The 27,606-nt window shown below is 42.0% G+C and overlaps 1 protein-coding gene across 1 annotated transcript in view; it reads right to left on the bottom strand.

Annotated features, from left to right (window-relative positions):
* Positions 1-27,606, bottom strand: part of PTPRT (protein tyrosine phosphatase receptor type T) — a gene marked incomplete at both ends in the record, with an annotated part of 395,600 nt that overhangs the window by 90,219 nt on the left and 277,775 nt on the right. Inside the window, one exon of the mRNA XM_080925561.1 lies at positions 26,283-26,408. Within this exon, the coding sequence (XP_080781687.1) occupies positions 26,283-26,408 (126 nt within the window). The remainder of the gene's footprint in view (positions 1-26,282; positions 26,409-27,606) is intronic.

Below are 27,606 nucleotides of genomic sequence, written 5' to 3'. Positions count from 1 at the left end.
TCATTGTAAAAAGCAAAATAAAACAAAACCTCTATGTTTGACTTTTTTTGAGGGTCTATTCGATTGTCTCCCAAAATGGCTACACTGTTTGGCAAACCCACCAGCAGTACCCGACCATTCTACTCTCCAGATATGTATTGTGTGTCTTTGATGGGAACCCTCACTTCTTGGAGACTCTGCTTCCCTGTTTCTTATAGAGGTGGGGCTGTAGTAGCATCCCTAATCCTGTGGGCGTTTTATGTACATGTCTTTCATTCCACATCAACCCTGACCCTCCACCATCCACATCTGCTTCCATGAGCTCTCTGACTGTGTGGAGTACCGTGATGAAAAATTCTTGGCTCTGCTCCTTCTTAGCACTGGAATTATCTTAATGCGCAGCCCCCACTTATATTAATGCACTTCTGTTTCCATCCATATCTCTCAGAGACACCCCCACCCATCCAGTCTATTCTTTTTACCCTTTGCAAGCATCATCTTGTTCTGTCTGTTGGCTGTCAGCTTTTCTCTCCAAGCTTTCGCTTAGTTGCCAGATTCTTGGCTATTTCTCCACCCTCAGCTCATAACTACTTTTCCCTCAAGCTCAGCGACTGCTAAGTGGTCTTTGCAAAATCCTATTAGGATAATCTCTCTGTCCGTGTCTCCTCTCAGCTGGGCTGCCTCTGGAAACCTCAGCTGTCTTCTTCCCAAATAGGCTGGCTCCTGAGCCATCCAGCATCGTACTTACTCACAAATGTGCTTACAAGAGGCTCTGAAACCATAAAGCCTTGTGGTCCATAAGTGAAGGTTAAACTCACTAAGAACTTAACTGAGATGCACCTCCTACAGGGACTATTTCTTCTTGACCTGGGACTACTATCTCCTGTATAACACCAGAGATGAGGACCCCCTCCCTTCTCCACTATTCACTGTATTTTGAGTGGGTATTATCTTGTTTGCTCCCAACTGTATTCCCAGTACCATCTAATATAACACATTATACATTTTCATTATACATCTCTTGAATCCATGAATAAATGTGTTCTTCTAAAGAGCTGATTGTGAGGCTGCTCTCCTGTTTATCTATTAGATCTAAAATACTTATAGGGCAGGCTGGGGTTTGTCATGACATGCGTACTTGTCATGGTAAAATGTTATAATTTTGTTTTAAAACTGTTGCTATAAAGAACAAAGCTAGGGAAAAAAGCAGAGAAATACTACCAGGAACAGTAGGAGGACTCTCACTGGACTAATGTAGCAGGGTCTTGGCTAAATGCCATGGTTATCAGATAGATGTTCCAATTGTTTACATTCTCCCAAAATTCTTGGGGTCAGTACCATCATGAATGAGATTGATTCCCTTATGAAGGAGACCCCAGATGACCATTTTGCCATTCTGTAAAATAAAGACACAATTCTTCACTGGCTAATGTTATGTCAACTTGACACAGGCTAGAGTGATCTGAGATGAGGGAATCTCAATTAGGAAAATGCCTACATAAATTTGGGGTATAGGCAAGCTTAAAGGGAATGTTCTTAATTAGTGATAGATTTGGAAAGGTCCAGTCCATTGTGGGTAGCACTTTACCTGAGCCAGTGGCCCTGAGTTCTAACAGAAAGAAGGATGAGCAAGCCATGATGAGCAAGTCATTAAACAGCACCCCATCCATGGCCTCAGTATCAGCTCATGCTTCCAGGTTCCTGCCCTATCTCAGTTCTTGTCCTGACTTCCTTCAGTGATGGACTATGGATGTAAAAGTGTTAATCCAAATAAACCCTTTACTTCCCAGACTTGCTTTTGTCTATGGCATTCCATCGTAGCAATAGTAACCCTCAGACAAACCCCAAAGCTCCATCTGCAAGAAGAGAGCCCTCAAGTGTACAGCGCCCTATCAGAGTGTGGTACACCTAGACCTTAAATCATTAATAATCCAAGAGCTAGGAAAATAGCCTTGTGGCAATTTTTGGTATTCAAAGATTATTATGTTTAATCTATACACAACAAGAAAACTCTGACAGTTTCCATGTTGCATTCTGTTCTACATGTGCTTTATGCTTATGGTAACTAGTGGGATTTCAATGCATGCTATCAAACCTCTAAAAGAATTGCCAAAATGCTTTTAAAAATCTGTACATGTATCTCTCTTCTTTAAATAAAGTTGTAAGGAAAATAAGGAAGAGAACCCTCAGAACACAGAGCCTACAAGGAGAGGCTGTGTCTTAAACTCCTCAGCCTACAAAAGAAAGAAAGAAATTGCTGTTCCTAAGGGCTACCTAGTTTATTGTATTTTTTCTAACAGTCTATGATGGTTAGTTTTAATTGTCAGCTTGATACAATCTAGAATCAACTGGCAAGCATCTCACCGAGGAACTGCCTATATTAGGATGACCTGTGGGCATATCTGTAGAGGGTTACTTTGATTATGTTAGCTGGGAAAATACACCCACTATGAGTGGAACATTCACAGGGCTTGAATCCTAACTGTATAGAACAAGGAACACGTGCTGCGCCTAAGTGTCCACTCACATGTTGCTTGTCATATCTAATAATGATTGTGATGTGACCAACTCCCTCAAGCTTCGGCCACTGTGCGTTCCCTGCTAGGATAGATTAGAAGCTGGAACTGTGAGTCAAAATACGCCTTTTTATTTTTTAAGTTGCATTTCTGGTGGTATTTTATCACATTAACAGGAAGGGGAACTAAGATCAGTCACCAAGGATGGTAGAAGTCTCAGTAAATGTACCCAGTCCTAAAGGAGTTCCTGGGAAACTAGGCTAGACAAGACAAGGGTCAAAGTCAAGGCCTCATGCAGAAGAGTCCTCCCCAAAGCCTCACTAAGATGTACTCAAACAGAGAGTCTTTTTCACCCAATACCCAGCCTAAGTCCTAGCCTGCATGCTGGTGGCACTTGATGAATTATTTCTTGTCAAACTAAACATGTACCCTTAGAGAAGTGCCACTAAATTTAAACAGGGTTTAGTGTTCTTAACATTGGTCCTCCTAGAGCTGAAACCTACAAGGTCCTCCAATAGTCTCCAAGGTAGAGAAGGAAAGGGAAGATTTGGGGGGGCCCAAATTAATCAAGAATTCACAGCACCTTTTTCTTTTCACACCCAGGACTTTTTACAGGCAGACCATCTAAAAGAAGCCTCTCAGCCATCTGGAGAAGCAGCTCATTTAGTCTGTAGTACAATGGTTAGAGCAGAATTCTGGGAAGTCAGGGTCACATACCCAGAACTTGTCACGTCAGGCTTATCTTTGATTATTTTCTTGTAATACAGTTTCAAGAATAAATTTTGGGTTTAGGGATATACATAGTTCATGTTTCTGACAGATATTAAATTGTTCTCTCTAAATATTGTACCAATGTGTTTTACACTGACAGTATTTCTCAGAAATCTTACCAACACAAAATTTGTCTAATGGATCATTTGTCTTTCTTTTATTGATTTGTAGAAGCTTTCTTCATATTCATGGTATCAATCACTTGTTTTATATAACCATATCATTAACTAGTGGTGTGTGTGTGTGTGTGTGTGTGTGTGTGTGTGTGTGCGTGTGTGTGTTAGGGCTCATTTTGATCTTGTTTTTATTTTTTCAGAACAAAATACTTGTCATTATTGCTCTTTCCCCAAAAAAAATGTTCTAATATTAAAATTATTTAAAAACTCACTTACACATCACATGCCATAAAGACTTAAAGTTTTTATATTTAAAGGGTACTTATTCCATTCACCTAGAGTACATTTTGATAACAAATGTTAAAAATGGATCCCAACAGGCCTCCCTTTTTTTCTGTGCCTTTTCTGAAAGAAAAGGAGGGCAAAAGGATGTGGGGGGTGGGGGGCGAAGAGGAGGAAGAGACTAGGAGGAGAGAGAAGGGAGGAAAAGCTATGATCAGGATATAAATAAATCAATTGATTAAAAAAGGAAAAATCTTCGATTTATTTCACTTATTAGAAGTGTCCAGGTTATCTATAATACATAGGCACATGCTCATATACACGGTCATACAAGCATACATGTGTCTCTTTACAGGACCTATTCTGGTCTGTTAATCTTCTGGGAGTAAGAATTTCCTCCCCTGTTGTCTCCCAACATCTGTCTGGTCAGCTGTACTCATTTATGCTTTCTAGAAAAACTAAACAATCCGTTTGTAACCCTGCTCGTGAATTGCTACTGTAATGCACTTTAAATAAAACCAAACTCCACAAGATTTAAAATAGGAAGTCTTTGTCAAGGAATGAGACCGATCTGTCCCTTCCATTCATTTTCTCCATTTTGTTCTTCAGCTTCATTCTAAAGTCTCTAGTCCTTGAGTCTCCTCAGCTTTCTATATGTTGATGCCTTACCAAGATTAATCATTTTATATTATTTTTATAGCTAGTTATTACTAAGGTTGAGGGAGTTGTTGATTTTCCTATGATTATTCCCTGACTGTCTGCCCTGTTATACTCTTACTACATTGTAATCGTTTTTCACTTATTTCTCTTGAGTTTTGGGTGAATAATAATATCCTCTGCAAATAACAACTTTATGCCTCCCATAATTACACTTCCCATTCAATGGCCAGAAATCCCTTCATGAATGTTAAACCATTTTAATACTCACAAGCATCCTACTTTAAGGATACTTTTAGAATAGGGGTATTGGCCTGCAATAGACATTAAAGGAAGTAGCTTTTTAGGTCTTTGGGGGGGTGACAATTACTGTCTGATCTCCTACTAACCCTCCTCACCAGTGTCCCTGTTCATCAATCCAGACAGACTATCTACCATGCTCTGAACTTCAGAGGCAACCTCCTTGGCCTTCATCTCCAGGCATTCTGCACCAGCTACCCTGGCTCACTATGGCCAAAGGCAAACAGAAGGCAACATATGACTGTGTTCTCCATAACCCAAGCGTATCCTTCCTAACAGTCTTCCCTGTCCTTGCCCCTTAGACTCCTCACTGAGTTCAGCCACTTGATCTTTGCTTCCTTGTTAATTCACATAATCTAGACTGTACCAAATTCATTACACCACTCATCAATCTCTCTCTTTTCATTCAGACTTCCCTTAATTGATAGATAGGGACCCATTGTTCACTCTTCTTCAAATATCAGCAATCTAAAAATAATCACAATGGTTTATTCTTTGTAACATAAATGAAACATTTAACTATTCATGTGTTCCCTTAAGAAAACAGTTTGAGTACCTACTATGTGTCAGTTGCTACAGTAACACAATGACTGAAATGGAAAATAATAAGCTAGGGAGATTAGTTGATAAAGAATTTACCAGGAAACCCTCAGGACTAGGGTTCAATTCTTAGTACCTAAGCAAAATGTCAGGCACAGTGGCACATGCTTGTAATCCTAGCAATTGGAGTAAAACTAGGTAGATCTTTGGGGTTCACTGGCTGGCTATCCAGCATCACCTAGTTAGTAAGATCCCAGGTTGCAGTTAAAAAAAAAAAAAAAGCTTGGTCTCTAGAAATCAAGGTGAATTGCATCTGAGGCATGACATCAAGGTTGACCTCTGACCTCCACACACTAGGTGCAAACATATGAATACACACACACACACACACACACACACACACACATACACACACACACACACACACTTGAAAATAACACAAAACAGGAAGCTCCCAATTTTTTCTTAGGTTTTCTTAGGAGAAACAGATACTGATACAAACAAATATATAATAGAACTAATCATTATGACAGAGACTAGAAAGAATGTTTAAATGCATATCAGAGAATACATATGCTGATAGGACAGTCAGAGAATACTTCTCACTGAAGGTGACAGTTAAGTTGAAAGAAAGCTGGAGAAAAGCCCTCCACAAGCACCAGGTCCCTGAGACAGCAAATAGCTCGTGAAGCTGTAGGTCTAACAGGGAAACCAGAAGACAGATCTAGAGCCATGTGGCTCAATAGAAGTAAGTGGATGTCATACTCTCTCTGCAAAAATTTTATCAGCCACGGGTTAAAAAGAAAAGAATAGAACTTTTATTATATTTAACTTAGCTCAGCAGGATCTAGAAGCCCACACAAACAGAAAACTCTCTGGTGCCCCAGTCCCTTATAACACGCTACTGGCAGATAATTGGCTCACCTTCCCGATTATTTGATCATTGATATATATTAAATCTTTGTGTCCCAGTATGTACTTTATATTTCAAGCACGTCTCCTTTGTGCTAGCCACATTTTAAGGGTTCAGTGGCCACATATGGCTGGTGACCACTGTTCATGACAACGAAAAGCTGGATGTTGCCACCCTTTGGACCTGGGTGGCAACATCTTGTATGACTAGCAGAGAAAGGATGCCTGGGTCTTACCTCTCTCCAAGTACAATGTGGAGTATACAGTTGCTGTTCAGTGTGTGCCTGTCACCCAGAGTAAACCACAGAATAGATTCTGAAACTGGGACACGGCTCCAAAATCAATTATTACAGTATTGTCTTTAGGAAACTGGGCCCGTTCTAGGTACTCAGACTAGGAAGAAAGTTGGGGTCTACTTGCTGAGGGTCCTATCACGGGGGCTGTTGAAGGCTACTGCTCCCATGGCCAGGCACTTGGCACAGCTGCTGTCTTAATTCAGAAAGATCACACTGCACCATATGCCAGGGAGCAGGAGGGAGGGAGCCCATTAGCATTCATTGTAGGCAGCTTTTCACTTGGAAAAGCACCTCAAATGTGCCGATCCACAGTGCTTTGCTTCATTTTTCAACATTCATGAGTGTAATTGCATTTATTTTTCTCGTCAAGACTGCAAAACAAGTGATAATTTACTATATTACCGCCCATATTGGCGGGCTTTGCAGCCACAACAACTTTAGGCCGCCCTCCCAGAGGCTGGTGGGTAGGCAGGGGGTGGTCTTTTCAGAAAGCACTAGAGTTCTTTGACATAGAAGTTTGAAACCAGCTGTTCTTGAAGGTCACAGTAACAGCAGCAACAAGAAATGCTTAGAGAGGCAGAGTTCTGCAAACCTGCTTCCCCCAGTCTTGAGTTCTCTTACAGGAACATGAGGCAGACAGATGTTTCCAGTCTTACATCACAAGAAAAGAGACTCAGATACAAAGAGGTGGCTCTTGGCCATGCCATCTATCCATGATAAGAGATCCATGATCCCCAGAACTGTAGCTCAAGCCTGAATGTACGGGATGCAGATGTTATGATTCAGACAAGACTTGAGTAGCTGGGACAGTTGGCATGACCTAAGCACTCAGCCCATGTGTCCAGGGCATCTTCCCATTCAGAGAAACTACTTGCTGAAGCCTGCAACAGAAGTCTAGCTTTTATTCAGGCCCACCTGTTTCTGATTTTCTTGAATGAGAAGTGGGAAACCCGGTATCTGGAAATTGCTATCTATAGATAATCTCTTCCTAGTCAAAACAGAAACTAGGTCCTCAAGTCTATCAAGACTGCAGGGCGCAAATGCTCATGAGTTCTTGAGTAGCTTTGGGATGATAACCGGGATCCAGGTTTAAGATATGTGAGCTACTTCAGTTTGTGGACTGATTTTTAAGGTAAGGTCTGACTATATGACAGAAGCCAGTCCTGAACGTGTGATCTTCCTACTTCCTGCTCTGGAATGCTGGGACTAAAGGTATTAGTTACCATGCCTGACTAAGCCTGCTGGTCTCCTAAATTCATTTCCTAAGTAAGATTACAGTAGCAGATACGGCAGCTCAGTGCTAGGAAGAGCTATATCTGTTGTCTAGGATCTTTAAAAGAAAGTATACTCCTCGATCTAACTGATTCCTCACCCCAGTCATAAACCAGGGCTTGGGAACATCTAGTATTGCCCTGATGGTTCTAGGTGGGCTGAACAGATCATGTGAAGCCTTAGCTGGCCCACACAGATACCAACATGCAACTTGACATGTCCAGCTCTCTCTGGGACAGACAAGAGGAGCTAAGGCATTACTGTAAAACCTAAAATGCCATGTGTTGGTCTGTGTTCAGAGAGTCACTTCAGATACCTGGTCAGCTACTTTCTCATAGGGGGCCATTGCCAACTGTTTCTGTTTCCTCTCTGCAGAACTAGCACCTCTTATCATATCCTTAACCTAATTCTGACACTAGCAAAGGTGGCTATATGTGGACCTTAAAATAGTCTTGTCTGGCTATCCCAGAGCCTGCTGCTGAAGCTGAGTATACAAGTAAACAAAGAGACTTCCACAACTACTGGTAAAAGGGAACGGAGGACCCCATAGTATAACAGCCCACAGTCAGCACCTTTCAGTATGCATCAAAAGAGAAAATGGGGCAGGCATGAGTTTTAACCAGGGGACAGGTGGACAACCCAGTCCAAGGGAGAGTCCAGCTTTGAAAGTGACCAGCACTTGGAGGTCATTAAAATCTCCCATGGGTCCACACACTCAACATTTTGTTGCAGGTTGTCCCTCGTGAGGTTTAACCTCATTGCTCCCAGTTATACAACCTTCTGTCAAGATTACAGAAAACCTTAAGCCAAAAGAAGGCAGTCTGAACCATCACTCGAGGTCCTTCAGGAAACTCTCCTGGCCATGTGCCCTTGAACTTTGTATGAGTAAATATCCCTGGTAACCTTCTCAAAAATCAACTATATAGAGACTCCGGGACAAAGGTTGGTGAATTTTTATTTTAATCAAAGAAAAAGATTTTCAATCCAGGAAAAATAGCCTTTCTGTGATTGTTGTCTACATTATAAAGTCCAAAACTTTGTGCAAAGTTTAAAAAATTGGGTGTGTAAGTCTGACATTTTGTTTGATATAGCTACAAGCAGATAATCATTTTATTTTGTATTGGTGTTAAATCAAGTCCAGCTTTTAATGATTGATACTACCTCCCCAAAAGGGAAACAAGTATTCCTTCACAATGGCTAAACTTAGAATGAGTTTCTGTGCCCATCTACACATCCTTGAGTAAGGTTAGGCCTTCCTCATTCTACTAAGAGAAGAAGCCATAAAATCCTCGACTGCCAAGCATCATACCGTAGCAGAATAGCATCACAGATCCCATGTTATGGCAAAAATACAAGAACACTATTTTTACCTACTCAATTTTCCTTCATTGTGCAGGGTCCAGTGGCCTGGTTCCTTGCAACTCTGCATCTCAGGAACAAAACAGGGCCAGGAACCAGGCCACTTGTAAACAAATCATTCTGTAGAGCTAACTGTAGTCAACTGTTGCACAAAATAGCTCTAAAAGTTTTCATTTCCCAAAACTAAAACATGGTGCACACTTGCTAGGGTTTGAATGCATCTGTCCCCCAAAGTCTCTATGTAGAAGCTTAAACACTGGTGTGTGGACATCAAGAGGTGAGGAAGTCTTGAGAGCCAAGTCCTCATGCATAGAAAGAGTGACCTTAACAGGGCTGCAAAGACCTAAGTAGAACCACTATCATCTGTCCTGTGATAACACATTTGTGTGTGTGTGTGTGTGTGTGTGTGTGTGTCTCCCATCTGCACTATCTTTTTCATACAATCTTGGACGTAGAGAGCAATTCCATTATTATTAGGACCATGACCTTTGACCCTCAGCTCACAGGACTGTGAGAAATAAACTTCTATTATTTACAAACTACCACCTCACCGAGTTCTGCTTATGTAGCAGGGGCACACCATTTAACGCTACACCTCTTCGCTTTTCCTCCCAGTTGCAGCAAACACAAGCCTATTTTCTGTTTTTATTATTTTCTCTATTATAGAAATCTCATTGTGTGTTTTTACATCTGAAATCTCCCCCATAGGCTAGTATTTTAAATCTTTATTCCCCAAGTAGTGGTGCTATTTGGGAAAGCTGCAGAACATTTTAGAAATGGGGCCAAGCTGGCAGAAGTTGGTCACTGAAGGATACCTGTGAAGGTTATACAAAGCCCCTACTTTCAGTTTTGTAATCAGTTTCCTACGTGTGAGTAGCTTTCAACACATGGGTTGAACACCACCAGTTCTCACCCTTGGCTATTAGGAATGACGCTGAAACATAAGTACATACCTATCTCCTCAAGACCTTGCTTTTGTCTCACACAAAGAAAACCTAGAATGTTAGATTGTGTATAGCTCTCTTTAGTATTTGTGGTTTTCCCCAGAAGCTGCATCATTTTACACTCCTACAGTACAATGGTTGCGATTTCTCCAAATCTGTACCATTACTGATTGTTATTTTTGATTGCTTTGATTTTCATTTTACAAAGCTATCCAAATAAATGGAAGTTTGTTGTCATTTGGGCTTAAATTTATCTCATAATCAGTGATACTGAAAATTTTTTCATATGCTTGTTACTAATTGTATGGCTTCCTCAGAGAGCTATCTATTCGATGTCTTTGACCATCTTTCAATCAATGCCTTGTTGTGTTGTTGAGTTGTAAGTTGTAACCATATTTTTCAGAATTAACCCCAGATCAGATGTGATTTGGAAACATTTTCTTCTACTCCACAAGTTTTTTCTCCACTGTTGTTTCCTGTCACACACACACACACACACACACACACACACACACACACGTTTTCCAGTTTTATGTAGTTCTATGTGCCTGTTTTTGCTATTACCTCTTATGTTTTTGATGTCCTGTCAAAGAAACCATCACCTAAGTCATGAAGCTCCCTTCCATATATTCCAGAAGACCCACAGTCCAATGTTTTATAGGTAGGTCTCTAATGCATCTTTAGTTAATGTTGTGTGTGGCATGAGATAAGGGTTCAATTTTCTTCTGCATATCGAAGTCTGTTTATCCAACATCATTTGTTGAAGCAATCGTCTTTCTCCACTGCAGAATCTTATTTCCTGTGGAAGACACTTGACCACATATGTAATGGTTTTAAATTATTTCATCCATCTGATACCTCCTACAAAACCCATTCCCAACAGAAATGCCTGAGGTGGCTTCCCTTTTCTTACCTAATTCCAAACTGAAGGGTTTAACAGGCTTGCCTGCTCCAGCAATTCTGGTTTTAGAGAATTCTTAGTGCTAAAAGTCTTTCTTTAACCTTAGAATGCTCCAAGACTCTTAAAGGGTACAGCACACTCTGGTCTGCCCAGGCCTTTATAAGTTGTTTTCCTGGTGACAATAACGATTTGAATTCTGAGAGAATGTCATTTGCTTTTGTTTGTTATGAGAAGCAGATTACTTAGGAATGGGAGTAACTTTTAAAAGACATTGGCATATTTGAGACTGGTTTAGAACACAGTTGCTTCTCCAACAGAAAGCACTGTCAGAACTGAGCATTGTCAGAACTGTGACAGAACACATACTTTTAGAAACATAGGGTAATTTTTTTTGATTAGTCCTTTTTATGGACCCCAGCCTGTGTGCGGACTAATGCTGTGGAGCAAACAGTAGAGACCTGTAGCTCTCTAGGTACCCAGGAACACAGTAAGCACCTTATGCTCACCTGAGGGATTTATCTTAATGTGAAAGCTTCAGTTCTCCGGGACAGATTGTCCCTTGGGCACTTGGTCCCCACACACTCATGAAGACAAATTCTCCTGTCAGAAAATCAGCGGCACCTGTCGTGTCTGACCAGTGGAGGACAGATGGATGGATGAGCAAGGCTGCAGAATTTTTTTCACAATGTCTTATTTTACACAAGAATCACTAAATTCTTGCACTTGAAATGTCCCATTTCCTTCACTCCTCAGTTACAAATCAATGAGTGCATTACCAGAAGAACTTAGCTTCTGGATTTATTCATAATGATAAATAAGACACAGAAAGACAATACGTACCCAAAAGTTGCAGAGCTCGGACAAACTCCAAAGCTCTTTACACAGAAACAGGAGTAAGAAGGTAACTTGGGAGGTTTCTGTTGCTATCATGAAATACCATGACCAAAAAGGAAGAAAGGAGTTTATTCAGTTGCTTACACTTCGAGATCATAGTCCATCCCTGGGGGAAGCTGGAACAGGAGCTCAAGCAGGGCTAGAACCTGGAGGCAGGAGCATTTGCAGAGGCCATGGAGCATGCTGCTTCCTGGGTTGTTTTCATGACTTGCTTAACCTGCTTTCTTATAGAATTCAGGACAGCCAGCCCAGAGATGGCACCACCCACCATGGGCTGGACCCAACACCACTGATCACTAATTGAGAAAATGCCTTACAGCTGGATCTCCAGCTGGATCTCCTGGAGGCATTTCCTCAGCTGAGACTCCTTCCTCTCTGATAACGTTTATGTCAAGTCAACATAAAATAAGCCAATACAAAAGACCAAAAAAAAAAAAAAAAAAAAAAAAAACCTGCTTTCTGGCTTCAGAGAGTGAAAGAGCATAACACAGAAGTTCCCTTGTCTCTTCCACAGAATGTCAAGGCTAAATGAAAGAGCTACAACCAATACATAAATGTGCATTGGTATGCATGTGTGTATGAACACACACACACACACACACACACACACACACACACAGAGAGAGAGAGAGAGAGAAAGAGAGAGAGAGAGAGAGAGAGAGAGAGAGAGAGAGAGAGAGAACACAACCACAGAGTTAGTCAGATCACTTCTTGGTAAAGAGAACTGGAAAGTGAGAGAGCACAGAGCAGGAACAGAAATCTTAGGGCCATGAGCAGAAAGCAAGAGCTTTAGAAGACATCAGTAAGAGCCACTGGACCAGGACTTTGGTTCAAATCCTGTCTGTCCTTTGCAGACTAAGGGCAAGATATTTAATCTTTCTGTGCTTTGACTTCTCCATCTGTGGAAGGACAATCACAAGAGTAACTAAGCACCATGGGATTTCTATAATCCATGCAGCGGACACATTTAAAGACTCTGGCATATAGTAAGTGCTCAATATCCACCAGCTGTTACGATCATCAAAGAGAGACATTCCTGTGGGCAGAAGAACAGAAGGCACAATAAATTCTGACAGTCTGTGGCAGTACTGTGCAACAGAAGTATAATATGCACCACCCATGGAATTTTAAATATTCTAGTTGCCATATCCTGAAGGCTAAATGAGTATGATCAATTTTGATAATTTTACCAAACCCCAAATATTAAAATCATGTTAACACATAGTCAGCATTAAAATTGGTAAGGAAAATGTTTCATGTGCTCTTCTGATAATGAATCCTTTAAAAACAGGTTTATTTTTGGAATTTTAAGACAAGCCATATTTCAGAGACTTGATCATCCTGTGCTGTAGCTGCTAAACTGCAAGTGTCCCAAATGAGGTGACAATTGAATGTTGGCTTTCTCCACGTCGTTGGGCTCTGCTTTATAGAGGTGCCTCTGCTATCCAATTTTCACTAACTCCAAAGAGACGGCCCCATCTGTGCTAACCGATTTTCTTTTCTTACCAAATCTCTTAATGTACAATGATAATTCAAATCATGGCTAAATCCAAAGCCTAAGAAACTTGTCCCCTCATTAGGCAAAACAGTGCATACACTCAGAAAGGATATTGTAGCTCAGAAGAACCCTGGCCTCTGGAGTTTCAGTCCTCTCACATGAGCAGTCTATGAGAATAGTACCTAGCACAAGGCAGAAGTCACCAGGACTGGAAGGATGCTTAGCCGTGGCCACCTTCAAGGTGTCCTGAGCACAGTGAGGTGGAAGCAAGAGAAGACTGAAGAGCTTGGGAAGCTCATCTGTCCCTTGTTCTGTTCAGGGAGTTTCTGGGACATTATCACTTCCATGATGCTGGCACTAAACAGAAACAAATCTCATCACACCCACATTCCACCTGGTCAGGCATATTCAACTCCACAAACCTGCAAAATCAACCCAAATCATTAAACCAGACTTAGCATTCTTAGAATGAAGTACTTGCTTGTGCTAAATTGGGACCTGAGATTCAACCCCCAGCACCCACAGAAAAACAGTATGTGTTTGTAACCCAAGGACCAGGACTGGGGACAGGAGGATCCCCAGAGCCCAAAGACCATGGAGTCTACCTCAGTTGATGAGATGCATGTTCAGTGAGAGAGCCTGTCTCAAAAACTAAAGTTAGAAAACAATATGAAAAGATATCCAATGTCAATCTCTGGCCTCCACACACTTTCGAACTCATGTGCACACACCGCCTAATGAATACGCAGACCACACATAAACATACATTTATTTTAATGTAAAAAATATAATTTTAAGTATTCTTCCCCTTTCCTAGTGAGAAGCCTGAAATAATGTTTTCAGAAATTTTTAAATTAATTTATAACATTTTAGGTGTAAGATTAGCTACATCTCTATTTTTTCATACTTAATATTTTAAGTATTTAATATTAGTATTTAATATTTTTATTAATACTTAATTACTAATTATCAATTTCAACACTCAAAAGGCTGAGGCAGGATTCTGGACACAAGGCCATCCTGAGCTACGTGGATGAAATTCATCTCAAAATAATCACAATAAAAGCACAGTTCATAAAGTTACCTACTGGTTGAAAAGCTGGTAGTGGTCCAAGGTGTCTGGAGCCAGAGGGCAGAGACTCAAATATCAGCTCTCTACTTATTTCAAATATTTCAGAGCATTAGTTAATGTCTCCTCAGTATTCACCTCAAAGCATTGTTGAGACATAAAACATTAAATAGACAACACCTTAGACTATTGCTCAATAAATGGTCTGTATATTTAGGGGGAGAATCTTGATTATTGTATTTTCAGCATTCATAAAATTCTTTTTTAAATTGGTGGTTTTATTTCATGTGTATAAGTGTTCTACCTGCATGTATGGTGCCCACAGATGCCTAAAAAGCATGTCAGATCCCCGGTACTGGAGTTACAAAGGGCTATAGGTTTCTACTTGGGTCCTGGGAATAGAACCCAGGTCCTCTGGTAGAACAACCAGTACTCTTAATGGCTGAACCATCTCCTGAGTCCCAATTGTGAAATTCTTTATTTAAACTGTTCATATGAATGCTGGACATCAGTGTCCATGACTTAAATACCCAAAGGACACATGCATATCACTTTTTCATTTTTATTATCCTCTTTCAGTTAACTCTCTGCTGCTCTAACAAAAACACCTGAGACACATGAGTGTGTTCAGAAGACAGGTATATTATAGATTTTGGGCCAGAGTTTTCCAGGTTTCAGCCTATAATAAATTGTTCCCATTGCTTCTGGACCTATAGAGAAACAGCACATCTCTCTGGGAGCACATGAAGAAGCAAAAGCTTGTGTCCCAAGAAGCTAAAAGAGAAGAGAAAGAGGAGGGGAAGGTGGACAAAGGAAAGGAAGACAAAGAGGAGATGTAAGAGAGAGAGAGAGAAGGAAGAAGAGGAGGAATCAGAGAAAAGATGGGGGAGGAAGAAAGAGAGGAGAGGGGAGAGATGATATCTGAGGCCACACTATCACCTTCAAGGAAATGCCTCTAACACCCTAAGACCTATTTCACCTTTGAAGGTTCCAACAACTCCCTTTAACACCAGGCCTTGAACACATGAACTGTTAGGGGGAAACTTAGGATCCAAACTATAGCATATATGCCTGAGCATGTGACAGACATTCATGGAATCCAGGTATGATGTCACAAGACACTCAAATGTTAGAACAGCCATCCACATGTGTGTGAGAACAGGAAGCATTGCCCTGTTCATCTAACAGCTGAATATTCTGATCACTATATGATTATTTTTTGCTGTTCAAAGCAATCCGTAGGGCCTTTGTTTATAACAACAGCCAGCACTCATTATTACCCAGTCAGATCTGCTGCTATAATTACTAAACCTGCATTCAATTTCCTGTCCATTTTTTTCTACCAATTCTGTGATCCCTATAAACATCCCAAACTAGCACTGATTGGGGTCATCACAGGCTAATGCAGTTTTCCCAATTAATTTTGTAGTCCTAGGTACACAAGAGACCATCTCATAAAATAAGATGCATTGTAAGCATTTTCCAGAGAACTGTCTGGAACAAGGACTTTGTCTTTTATTTGGGTGTGTCAGAAGCATGGCACCTTTGTGGTCCTCTGCTGCCACTTCTTGGGTATTTGTTAAATAAACCATGGCTCATCTACCAATAGGACACCAAGCCATCTTGGTGTAAAAAAAAGAAAAGAAAAAAAAAAGCCTAGAGGTGGGAAAGGAGACAGAGAAGAGAAGAGTCAAAAGACTTCAGAAGCTGGCATGATCTGCATTCTTAGGAAGCATAGGTTGGCCCCAGACTTCTTGAGGACTAATCCTCACTGAAGAACATGCTGATGGTGACTCTGCACAAGCCATTTTAAGCTCCCTGTGCCGGACTCTCCTCATTTGTAAGATGCAGATAATAAAATGTACTTAAGAAGAATATTTTAAGGATTACATTGCTGAATGTCCTTAGCTGCTTAGTACAGCACTCTGCCACAAGGTAACTACTATATAAATACCACTCTCCTATGAACAGGACAATTAACAGAATCAATACACTATGTACGATCTGTTTGTATAATCGCTATGCACGTATGTTCTCTCTGTCTCATAATCTGCTGCCTATTGTCCTCTTCCCTTTTTTCTCATCCCCAGCCCCTCATTCTCCCTTTTCTCCACTCTTTCAGCACATGCCAATCTGTTAGTAGTAATATCAGGGTAAACGGAGACAAGAGTAAGAAGAATAAATGCACATGTACAAACCAATCATTTTTAAAGAATTAATATACCGTGTTTCATTATTGCAGACATGAAATGGAGCAGAAGCTGAATGGGAACCTAGGAATGTGTAGTTTTGAACAAGTCAGCAATGGTACGTGTAATTATATGAATACAGAAAGACCACAGATCCAGGCTATTTTAGCATTAATATTTTGGAAGGCACAAAAAGTGAGTTTGGGACTCACAAAGCTTTACCCAAAGAGCATCTCCCAATTTCCACTCCCCAGTGAGCACTTGCCTAGCTTCCGCATGAAGGAGGGGGAATTTCCAAAATCCGTTTTACCTGGCTCAAGGATCAGAGGACCGCCTCCACAGAAAGCAAGCCCCAAAGGACCTCGCCCTCGAACCAGTTCACCCACCTCGGCACAGCCTTATCCAGCAAAGAGTACACACTTACACTGTGACAGCCACAGGGCTGCTGAGACTATAAAGACATTGGAGTTGAAAACTCTCCTAAAACCTCTTCCCCCATCCCTGACTCCACTAATCACCCACCGCTCCCGGAGTCCATACATGGACCACTATGTGCAGAGGATGAGAAATCCAGTCCAGCCCTAGTGAGGAGTGGGAAGCAACATGCAGGGATAGACTCAACAACAAAGCACCAGAGGATTCCAGACAGGTCTCCTAGATGAGGTTGGCTCTGGAAAAGGGGTTTGATGGGAAAAGATGGATACGCTCTAGACAAATGTCAGTAAGTACAGCAAAGACGTGATGGGTGTGACATGCGGGGTTTGTGGCTAACAAAACATCAAACATGATTATTTCTCTCAAAACTAGGAATGTCCTGGAAGAATACTAATATCATCAAGTAAATATCATGAAGTGAAAGGGATCAATCTTGAACAAAAACAGACTATAAAACAGTTAGCCAGTAAGCAAAAGTTCACCAACGTCTTTTAGTTCCAACACAATGGACAGGCACTGCCACTACCTCATGACACTTCAACTTAAAAGCTCTGGATGATGACCTTATATTCCCACACAAAACACCCAGGGCAAGAGAGTCCAGGTGGCTGCATCCAAGTTATATGAGCACACACACACACACACACACACACACACACACACACACACACACACGTACACAGTAACATTGCTCAGGCAAGAGATGACACAGTGGATGAAGTACTTTCTGAATGAGACCTGGAGTCTGGATCCCTATCACCAGTATAGCAACAGGCATAGAAGTAATCTGAGTTGCTGGTACTCAGAAGGTGGGAAAGGGGTAATCCCCAGACATGCTAGCTGAATAGACTAAGTAATCATTGAACTCAGGGTTTAGCAGGAGACCCTGCATTAGGAAATAAAGCAGAAAGTAGTAATTAATCCAAGGTGATATCACATGTCTTCTAGTCTACACACACACATACACATACAGGTAAGCACACAAATATGCACATAGGCAGGCACACATATGTATGCATACACATACATGCACACATACACACACTCATATGTACATACACGTACGTGAAGACACATGTATATACATGCACACACGCAATTTGTTTGACAGACACTGACAATAGTATATTTAAGTCCCAGCACTGTGGTAGCAGTTACAAGTAAAAGGTTGACCTTGACTTCCACAGAACAAACTCTAGCTTACCATGGAAAAAACTTGCCACCCATCCAATCATCTCTGGCAATGCCATGGTACTTTGTATAGCTGATCTCCACCTTGCCATGTGAAATTCCTACTAAAGCACATTGGAAAGCCTCTGTCTGTCTAACATCTAAGCCACAAGCCATTGTGTTACTCTGAGAAAGCTACCACTTATTCCCAACTCCTTTCCTGCTTTAGGATTCGCAAAGCATTTTCCCAACCTTGTTTGACATGTGGATGGTGTTCTTTCTCCTAATCTCAAAAATAATGCAAAGCATTCTGGTTTCAGAGTACATAAGGGAATAAACGTAGAAATATATACCACTGGAAACAAGTGTGGTACGTCTGTCTGGAGAGCATTGGTGTATGTACACAAATGGGGCCTACCATGTAGTTTAGAAGAAAATACAAGGGACTTGAATATGTAATGAGACAGGGCTGTTAAATAAATTGTGGAAAAGTCATTGGAATGGAAAACCCTGAAGCTTTTAGAAAACATGATTTGAGAAATACTCAATGATTTGGGAAATGCTTTTAAAAAAGCATATGATGAAACATATTCATATGTATTTGTATGCATGTGTGACTTCCACTTTGTTCTCCATAACTATGTCTATTGTTCATATACCCCTGCATGAATATGCATTTGTCTTCCATCATAAATCACACTGCAAATAGAAATCAGTTTAAAAGATACTCAACTGATGAAAGAAGCATGCACATCATCTATATTTTACTAGTCAAGATTCCAAGCCTGTCTCCTTTGCCACAGGGAGATCACATGATCTTGGTCCAGTAATTTAATTCTCTGGGACCCAGTACACTCCAAAATGAAAAGGTGACAATATCTATGAACCCATGGGGGAGTTGCAAATTAGATCAAATACTGCATGGAAAAAATGCCTAATCTAATTCTTGGTTAGAGTAGGCACAGAGTAAATGTCTCTAATGTCTCTAATGCCCTTATTTAAATTCCTCTGTGAATAAGGTGCCCTGGTGGGGATAGGGCCAGGGCACTGATATGGGATTGACTAGGTTTTAGCTGTCTTGGGGATATAATAACAAACAACCAAAAAATGGTAACTAAATACTATAGAAATCCATTTCCTCCCAAGTCTGAAGGCAAAAGGTTCAAAACCAAGGTGTTGGCCAAACCATATTCCTACTAAGGGCTCCAGGAAAAGATATTTCCTGTTTTTTTTTCTCTAGTTCCTGTTGTCTGTTAGCCACTCTTGGCCTTCATCCTTCCAATATCTGCCTTTATCTTTCTGGGACCTATCCTGTGTGTGTGTGTGTGTGTGTGTGTGTGTGTGTGTGTGTGTGTGTGTGTGTGTGTGTGTGTGTGTCTGCCCCTACGTGCTGATTGGGTTTTGTCAGCTTGATACAAACAGACATATCTAAAAATGGGGAACTACAATTTAGAAAATGCCTCTATAATACTAGTCTTTGGCTAACCTCTAGAGCACATTCTTAATCCTCAACTGATATGGGAGTGCCCAGCCCACTGTAGGGAGTTACCAGCCATTGGCAGGCATTAAATGATATAATAACCAAGCTAAGCAAGCAGGAGGAGCAAGTCAATATACAGGATTCGGCATGGCTTCTCATTCAGTTCCTGCCTCCAGATTCATGCCCTGAGTTCCTGCTCTGACTTCCCTCAGTGACACAGTGACCTGGGAGTTCTAAGATAAGGTAAACCCTTTCCTGTGCAAGTTACTTGTAGCCAAGGTGTTTTATCACAGCAATGAAAGTCCTAACTAAGACATCCTACTAGTCCTTTAGATCAATATCCAATATAATCAGCACGGCTTCATCTTAGTGCAATTATGGAATTAAGGTCTCCAAATTATGTCCAAATAAGGTCAAATTCACAAGTAACAGTGTTTAGGACCTCTCCATGCCCTCTGAGGAGTCACAGTTCAGTCCATAGCTGATAGCAGCTCTCCATAAACATTAGCAGCTAGAAAAAGATGAAGATGTGTGGTCTGAGAGCTCAATGGCATAGAAGAGAGATTAGCCATTGCGGAGATTAGGGCTATCCTTACTCCCTCAGGAGACTAATGAGAAGATCTTGTTGCCAGGTGTCCCATGCTCTTCCTGGATTGGCCCCTGGTCCTCTCTGCCCTAACCAATCAGGCAGCTACAAAGCTTGGTATTAAAGTAAAGACTGATTTCTTCTTTCCTTCATTTCTCAAAAGTCTAAACTCACTACAAAGGGTTTGCCATGAGCAGCAGAAAAGCTAGACCAACTGGGCTGCATTTGCAGGGACCTAAACAGAGAAGGGAGAAAGTTGGTCATCCTAGAAGAGTCTGGAGGAGGACTTGCTGGTCCCCTCTGCTATGCAGAAGCACTTAATGTGGGACATACCAAAGATAGATTGTTGAGTGGGCACCAAGCTACCTAGACCTGGAAAAGGGTTCCTGGTCTCAGGAACAAAAAGTAGAAGAAAAATGCAGGGATGGAGGGGATGGAGAGATGAAGGGGACTGTACAACTTAAGGGTTCCTGGGGAAATTACAATAACCAGTATAAGTCTTAAGACATTCACAGAATAAATGGCTAAAAGTGAAGATCAACTCCCTGTGGGATCAGAGTAAGCCAAGTTGATTTAAAGATGAGAAATAGGTATAGAATTTCATGTGTTCACAGAAGTGTGATCTGAGAGTCAGCCCTACTCCATTCCTGACACCAAAATAATGTCCTATGAGCATGTCAAGGCACCACCAGACTTATTAACCCATAGGCTCTAACCTTTTCAAAGCTCCATGACAACCTATGGGGCTGAAGGGATGGCTCAGTCTGGAAAACACTGGCCATATAAGCACAAGGCACGGAAATGAAGCTCTGGAACTCTCATACAAAAGTTCAAGTGTGTCAACATGCACCCTGTGCTGGTGATGTGGACAAAGGTAGATGCCTGAAGCTTACTGGCCAGGTAAAAAGAGAAGGACACTGCTTAAAAACAAAGCAAGGTAGAGAGCAACTGAAGAATATACCCAAGGTTGACATTCAAATGTACACCCAGGCACATGTACACATACCATACCAAAGTAATCTGCCTACCTGTGTACACACACAAGCATGCACACACACACACACACACACACACACACACACACAAACACACACACACACACACACACACACACACTATACCTACAGTACTTGCATTGTTATGGTCCTCACTACAGGGCTGTTCTCTGAATAAACCTCACAACTATTGTGTGGAAGTCATGTCATAGCTAAGGCTCTGTGGCAGATACTGTTAGGTAAGACAGTGTCCTATCGAGAAGTTTTGTGGGTATTGCTAACTCTAGTCCTCTGTGATAGAGTCATAGACAGAAGACATAGAAAGTGGGTCTGAGCCTTGAAATGTTTGCCTAAGAGCCTGTCCCTGGAAATGATGAGGAGGTATGTTATGGGGCAGGAGAGGAGGGGTACTGGATTCTAGGAGCTGAGCTACAGGAAGTTCTCAAGCTTTCTCAGGCAGCAGGGCATTTTGGGAATTGAAAACCTTCCCTGGTCTGTCTGATTCATGCCATACCAGCTTCTAGAAGTTTCTCTTTTTTGAAGTAGCACTGGGTATCAGTGCGCTTCAGAGAAGCACAAGATGTTAAGTGTCCCTACTCTTGTATTCCAATATGGTTCAAGGACCAGAAAAGAGCATAGAGGCAGCTTGCCTAAGGTCTCCTAGGCAGACAGTTCACACACACACACACACACACACACACACACACACACACAAACCTGGCCATCTCCAGGGAGCTTTCACACAGATTTTCCAATTAAAAGTGGGAAAACAGAAGCATGCATGTGCCAGCATCACTTGGCTCTGACATAAGCCTTGAGGAAGCCTACCTGTCCTGTGTATTGTGGCTTGGATCTGAAATATCCCTAGAAGGCTCATGCGTTGAAGGTCCTGAATACATCATTCAGCAGTGGGAATTTGAAGATGTGATTGCATCCTGAGGGTTCTATAACCAATGGATTCATGTATTGATAGATTAACAATTGAGTGGAATACCAGGAAATAGGAAAAATTGAGGAAGCCAAGCCAGACTAGGGGACAAACATCACTGAAGACATGACTTTAAAGGGTTCTGGTCTCTGTCTGTTTGTCTCTTTATTTCCTGGCTTCTGAGTCTCACATTCTTGCTGCCATGGTGCTCTGCTGGACAGTAGGTCCATCCAAAGCCATGGATGCCCTCATCTTGGCGTGAACCCTCCAAAACCAGGAGCTCAAATAAAGGTTCCTTTCTTTATGTTGTTTCTCCTAGGTCTTTTCTTGCAGCAGTTACAAGCTAACATGGGGACTATAACAAGGGCTTTGAAAGCTACGAATTGGATGCTATAAGTAGATACTCGGGGAAAAAATCCTCTTCAGTTCTGCACTGAGGAAATGTTTCTGTGGGAGGTTACAAGAGCCAAGACTTGAAGAAAATGGTCAAAGGTGGAGAAAGGTATTCCAGTGAGCAGGAGAAGCATGTTCAAAGATCCTAAATCAGGACAAAATATGACATGTCCAGTCATTAAAACCAGTCATGATATCGAGAACATGGAGAGGTAAGAAGTGGTGCTTGAAAAAGATACTAGATAGCCTGTTTAGGCCCAACATTATATGAATCACAGTCTACTGAAAGGCCACACCACTAAAGAGATTAAGCTCCAAAGGGACATGATCCGATTCGCCCAGGCCAAGTATGACACAGAGCTTGTCACAGAGAGGGGATCAATAAATGGTGGCAGATATCTGAATAAACAGACTCAAGCTAGATTCCAGAAGAACTGGAAACTCCTGGACTACAGAAAATGAGTAAGATTGCAGCCACTGCCCACTAGACCGGTTTCTGCACATCCAACTTTGCCTCCATGCCACCCAGCCTAAGCAGCATGCCATGCAGAGCTGCTGAGATCCACAGGAGTCTCCTGACAGACTCATTTCGATGATCACTATCGAATGCCTCTATTAGGAATGCTCAGAAGATTGTATTAGCATGATCCAATATTTACAAAATGACACTCTGCTATCAAAAAGGGCTAAGAAAATAAAGATTAGAAGCAATCACCATGCCTTACAGAGGGAGAGGGGATATGAGAGGAAGAGGAGGCCGCACTCTTACAAAGTTGCTGCCTAAAACCTTGCTTTTCTTATCTTTAAAATGGGAAGGAGAAAAGGAGGGGGATCAACATGTGATCAGGGAGCAGAGGACCAAAGGCCTTTATTTTTCCATGCATACCTTTAGCAATAACCTCAAGTAAGTGATGGGTCTATGCACCCTTCCAGCACACTCTGCCAGGGTTAGTCCATATGGCATACTGAACCCCACAGATGCTGAAGATGAAGCTGGGGACAAGACTACTGTGGTTCTCAGTCACAGGGACCTCTCACCTGAGGATGAGGAACATCAGTCACAATGTGTATGAGGAAGAAACGTGGCAAATATAGTGGGAGTCTTTGCCCGGATCCTCCCCGGACTGAATATGAAGAGTAGCAACAGTGAGGTGGAGTGGAGTGAAGGGTCCCTGGGACTGTTGTATGGGAGTTCCTGAGGTGAGGGAGTCAGAATTTGCTGGCAGCCAATGTGGAGCAAGCACAGGGGGAGCAGAACTTGGGAGAGTAGACACTGAGGAGGGATAAGCTGACAGGGTCTTGAGGGAGCAGAGGCTACTCTTCTTGGAGCAGCAGGATCCCTCAAAAGTCCTCAAGACAGAGGCTGGGGAGAAATAAAGGGGGGGGGGAGGAAATGGACGGTCCTATATTCCAGTAGAGTCTCTTTCGCTTCTGAGTGGAGATTAAACTCAAAGGAATGACTCAAAGAGCCAGAAAGAAAGGTTACCAGGAACCGGAGAAAGAGGCAAAGGTGGTCTGCATGAGAAAATGAAAGTCTAGGCAAAGAAACTGGGCAAGTCGAAGACAGAGTTGGAACTGGGGAAACATTAGAATGAAGAGACTACCATATAGGAACGGGGGAGACAAGTCCAGCCGCTGGCTTCTGAGTCATTCTAAAGAATAAGTAGACACAAAAGGAGAAAAGGAGGAATTAAGGTTTTAATTTGAGCTAGCCATGGTTGTATTCATAATCCTAGCACTTATCATTAGGAAGATCATTAGTTCAAAGCTATATCAAAAAGGAAGGAAGGAAGGAAGGAAGAAAGGAAGGAAGGAAGGAAGATTTTGGAGATGTTGGGTCCACAAGATACTACATGATTTTGAGTGAGCTAAAAATGAACATGTGATATTTGTATGAATACACATACACATATATACACTAGAATCCATATAAATGTACACATATAGATATTTATATTTGTGCATATATATACACACACAAATACATACACATTGGTTGATCCAGACCCGTACACACATGTATACACACACATACACACACGAACACACACACACACACACACACACACACACACACACACACACACTCACTCACTATAAGATCCAGATTTGCTCAATGTGGCTAATAGAGCAAAGACCATGTGAACATGGTGACATGCACTATTAATCCCAGCACTCAGGAGGCAAGGTAGATATCTCAATGAATTAAGCACCAGCCTGGTCTACACAGTGAGTTCGAAGCCAGCCAAGGCTACATAGTGAAATTATGCTTTAGGAAGGAAGGGGATTAGGGAAGGACAGAGAGAGGGAGTGAGGGAGGAAAGAAGAGAGGAAGGAGAAGAAAGAGAGGAAGTGAAGTCAACATTACTAAGGTCTACAATTGGGCAGCAGATAATGTTTTTCCATGATGGCTTAGTCATTGGCATATAAGACAAGTGATGTTTCTGCTTAGGCCAAATAAAATGTCACCAAATCTGAAATGCCCAATTTAATACCTTATGCTTGTTCCTTTCCATCTATTTTCCTTCTTTCCTTCCTTCCTTCCTTTCTTTTTTCTTTTTCTTAATTTTTTTTCTTTCATTCTCCTCTCTCTCTCTCTCTCTCTCTCTCTCTCTCTCTCTCTCTCTCTCTCTCTCTATGAGGTAGCCTTGAACTCAAAATTTCTCTGAGAAACAGATACAATACAGTAGGAACCCTTAGTAGGAACCATAAAAATTCAGCCAGGTTCCTCTTGCTTTGGAACTAAGCTCAAAATCAGAGAAGATATTTCCTCCCCAGATTCTCTTGAGTATCCTCTTGCCTCCACTTACTATTATCCTAGGAACCCTTGCCCCCCAGAGTTGGCCAAGAGGATATGTCAATGAGAGTGACATGCAGAGTCATCTGTCTTCAGACACAACCTGAAACAATGTGGTTGGTAAGGCCATCCACTAGGAGAGTACAGAACCAGCCCAAAGAGCGCTAGTGTTTAAGGCCAGAATGAACTAACAAAGAACAAGGGCGAGCCTTAGGGAGGGCTGATGGTTTGATGAAATCCAAGACAGTGTGTGAGCTCCAGGGAGTCACGGGCCAGGAAGCCCTCCACCAATGATGTCCTCTCATGTCCTATAGCCAACTAGCTTTTCCACTGTTCCAAAGAGAAGTCTTAACTGTCACAGAACTAGAGGACAACTGGGCTTACATCACTAAGCAACCTTACTGATATGCCTTGCCTTATCCACCAGCTCTGACAGGGTTCTCTCAGAGTCTGCACATATCTCTCCTGGGAGCACCTCCTGAAAGCCAGCAGGTGCATTTCTCATAGGCCAGCCTCATGTAAGCATCCATCAAGAACTTACACTGGTTAAAGAAGCTTGGTATTGTAGATGTTGGGACACTCAACAAAGCAGTAATAATATGGTAGTGGAGACCAATATATATATATATATATATATATATATATATATTCTCCAGTCAACACTCATTTGGCATAGAGAAAAGATGTGAACTTACCTCTTTCTAAAAAGTCATTACCATCTGACCCCAGAGCAAAGCTCAGTGATATCCTGTGCACAGATGGAGCTTAAAGGTCTCAGAGTAAAACAAAATCCCAAAGATCTCTGAATCCTATTAACTTAGAACTCTTGCTCCAAACTAAGGAATTCACTTACACTAGCTTAAACGCCTATAAGGATCAAAAACTATCTGCCTATATATCAACCTACTGTCCTCTTAGACAGCTCAATCCATAAGAAGGCCCTTCCCCCATGGGTCACTGCAAAAGACCTCTATCTCTGCCCCAAACATGATGGATCACATACCTGTGGGCACAGCTGGGTCCAGCATCGGCTTCTCCCACGTATTAATCTGCTCCCAGGTAAACCCATTGGTTCCCAGAGCCACGCTATACCCGCAGTTGCTGTAATGTTCATCAAAAGAACAGCCACCTACAGATAAAAGAGAGACAGGTAAGTACAGCCCCATGCATGAACCTTGGTTCATTACCCCTGCTCCATCAGCCCTTCCTTCATTTACAGTTTTGAATTTTAAACTCCAGAGAGGAGTTGGAGGGGAAAAATTAATCAAAAGCAGGCAAACTGGATTTTTATGTTTGTTTTGGTGCTCTTAGGAAAGGCGCTGGCATCTGCAAGTCCCCCTGTTTAAGAAAGTTAATAAGGCTAGTTACATTGATTTCAATCTTCCTTCCCGGGAAAGTAAACAGCAAACGGCTTGTTCTAAGTAGGAAAAATGAATGCCAGGGCATGCCTCTGTAATTGCTTCCTGCAACAAGCAAAAGGTGCTGGGATGCTGCAGAGAGAACAGGAACTCCATCTAGCAGGACTCCATCATGCTTCAGCTCTGCAGGGCTATGAGTTTGGGCCACCTGGTTCACCCCTGGAGGGGTCTCAGTTTCCCCACCTGCAATGTGGAAGAGAACATCCCCCCCTTATAGTATGTCATTGGATGGATTGACTATGGAAAGCAAGCACAGAACACGCTAGGGGTCATCCCCGCCTTCTTTGCTCTACAAGTAGACTGAAAGTCCATGCTTTACGGAGTTTGAAGAACAAGCTGGTGAGACATTAGACAACCATGCATTAGGAGGATAACGAAGTCAACAGTGAGCGTTTCTTGATTCTCCCTTAAAGTTCAAGCCATCCATCACTTTGGACTATGTTGTGTCCCTTTGATTTGGGCAAGGAGAAACTTAACTTATACTTGAGCTGTACATCAGCTCAAGGTGACATTGAAGGAGATAGTTTAGAATGGAGGCTCCAACTGGGAGAGCTGCTGTGAGCAGAGAAACAGGAGGCCACTCTTCTGAAGGAGGGAGGGGAAGGAGAGAATCAAAGGGGCTCTAGAGGAGATGAAGATGTTTTACACTTGGAAGGCAGGAGGAAGGATATTCCAAAGGGAGCACAGTCTGAGCCACAGAAGGAGCTGGCATCTGCTGGTCTGAGCCTACACTGGCCTCCTGCCTGGCCACCCTACCCACTCATAGCCCTTTATTGTCTCTTTGGTGTTGAGCACCCTGCTCGCCTCTGAACACCCATCTGCCCCCATCACAAGTTGAGCTTCAGCCACTGCAGGCCATGTGGCTCCTATGCTGTAACTCGACCCAGAGGAAATGTTATTAAGAGAAAG

The sequence above is a fragment of the Micromys minutus genome (assembly GCF_963924665.1).
Source record: "Micromys minutus genome assembly, chromosome: 11".
NCBI lineage: Eukaryota > Metazoa > Chordata > Mammalia > Rodentia > Muridae > Micromys > Micromys minutus.
This window is presented reverse-complemented; position numbering and strand designations above follow the sequence as displayed.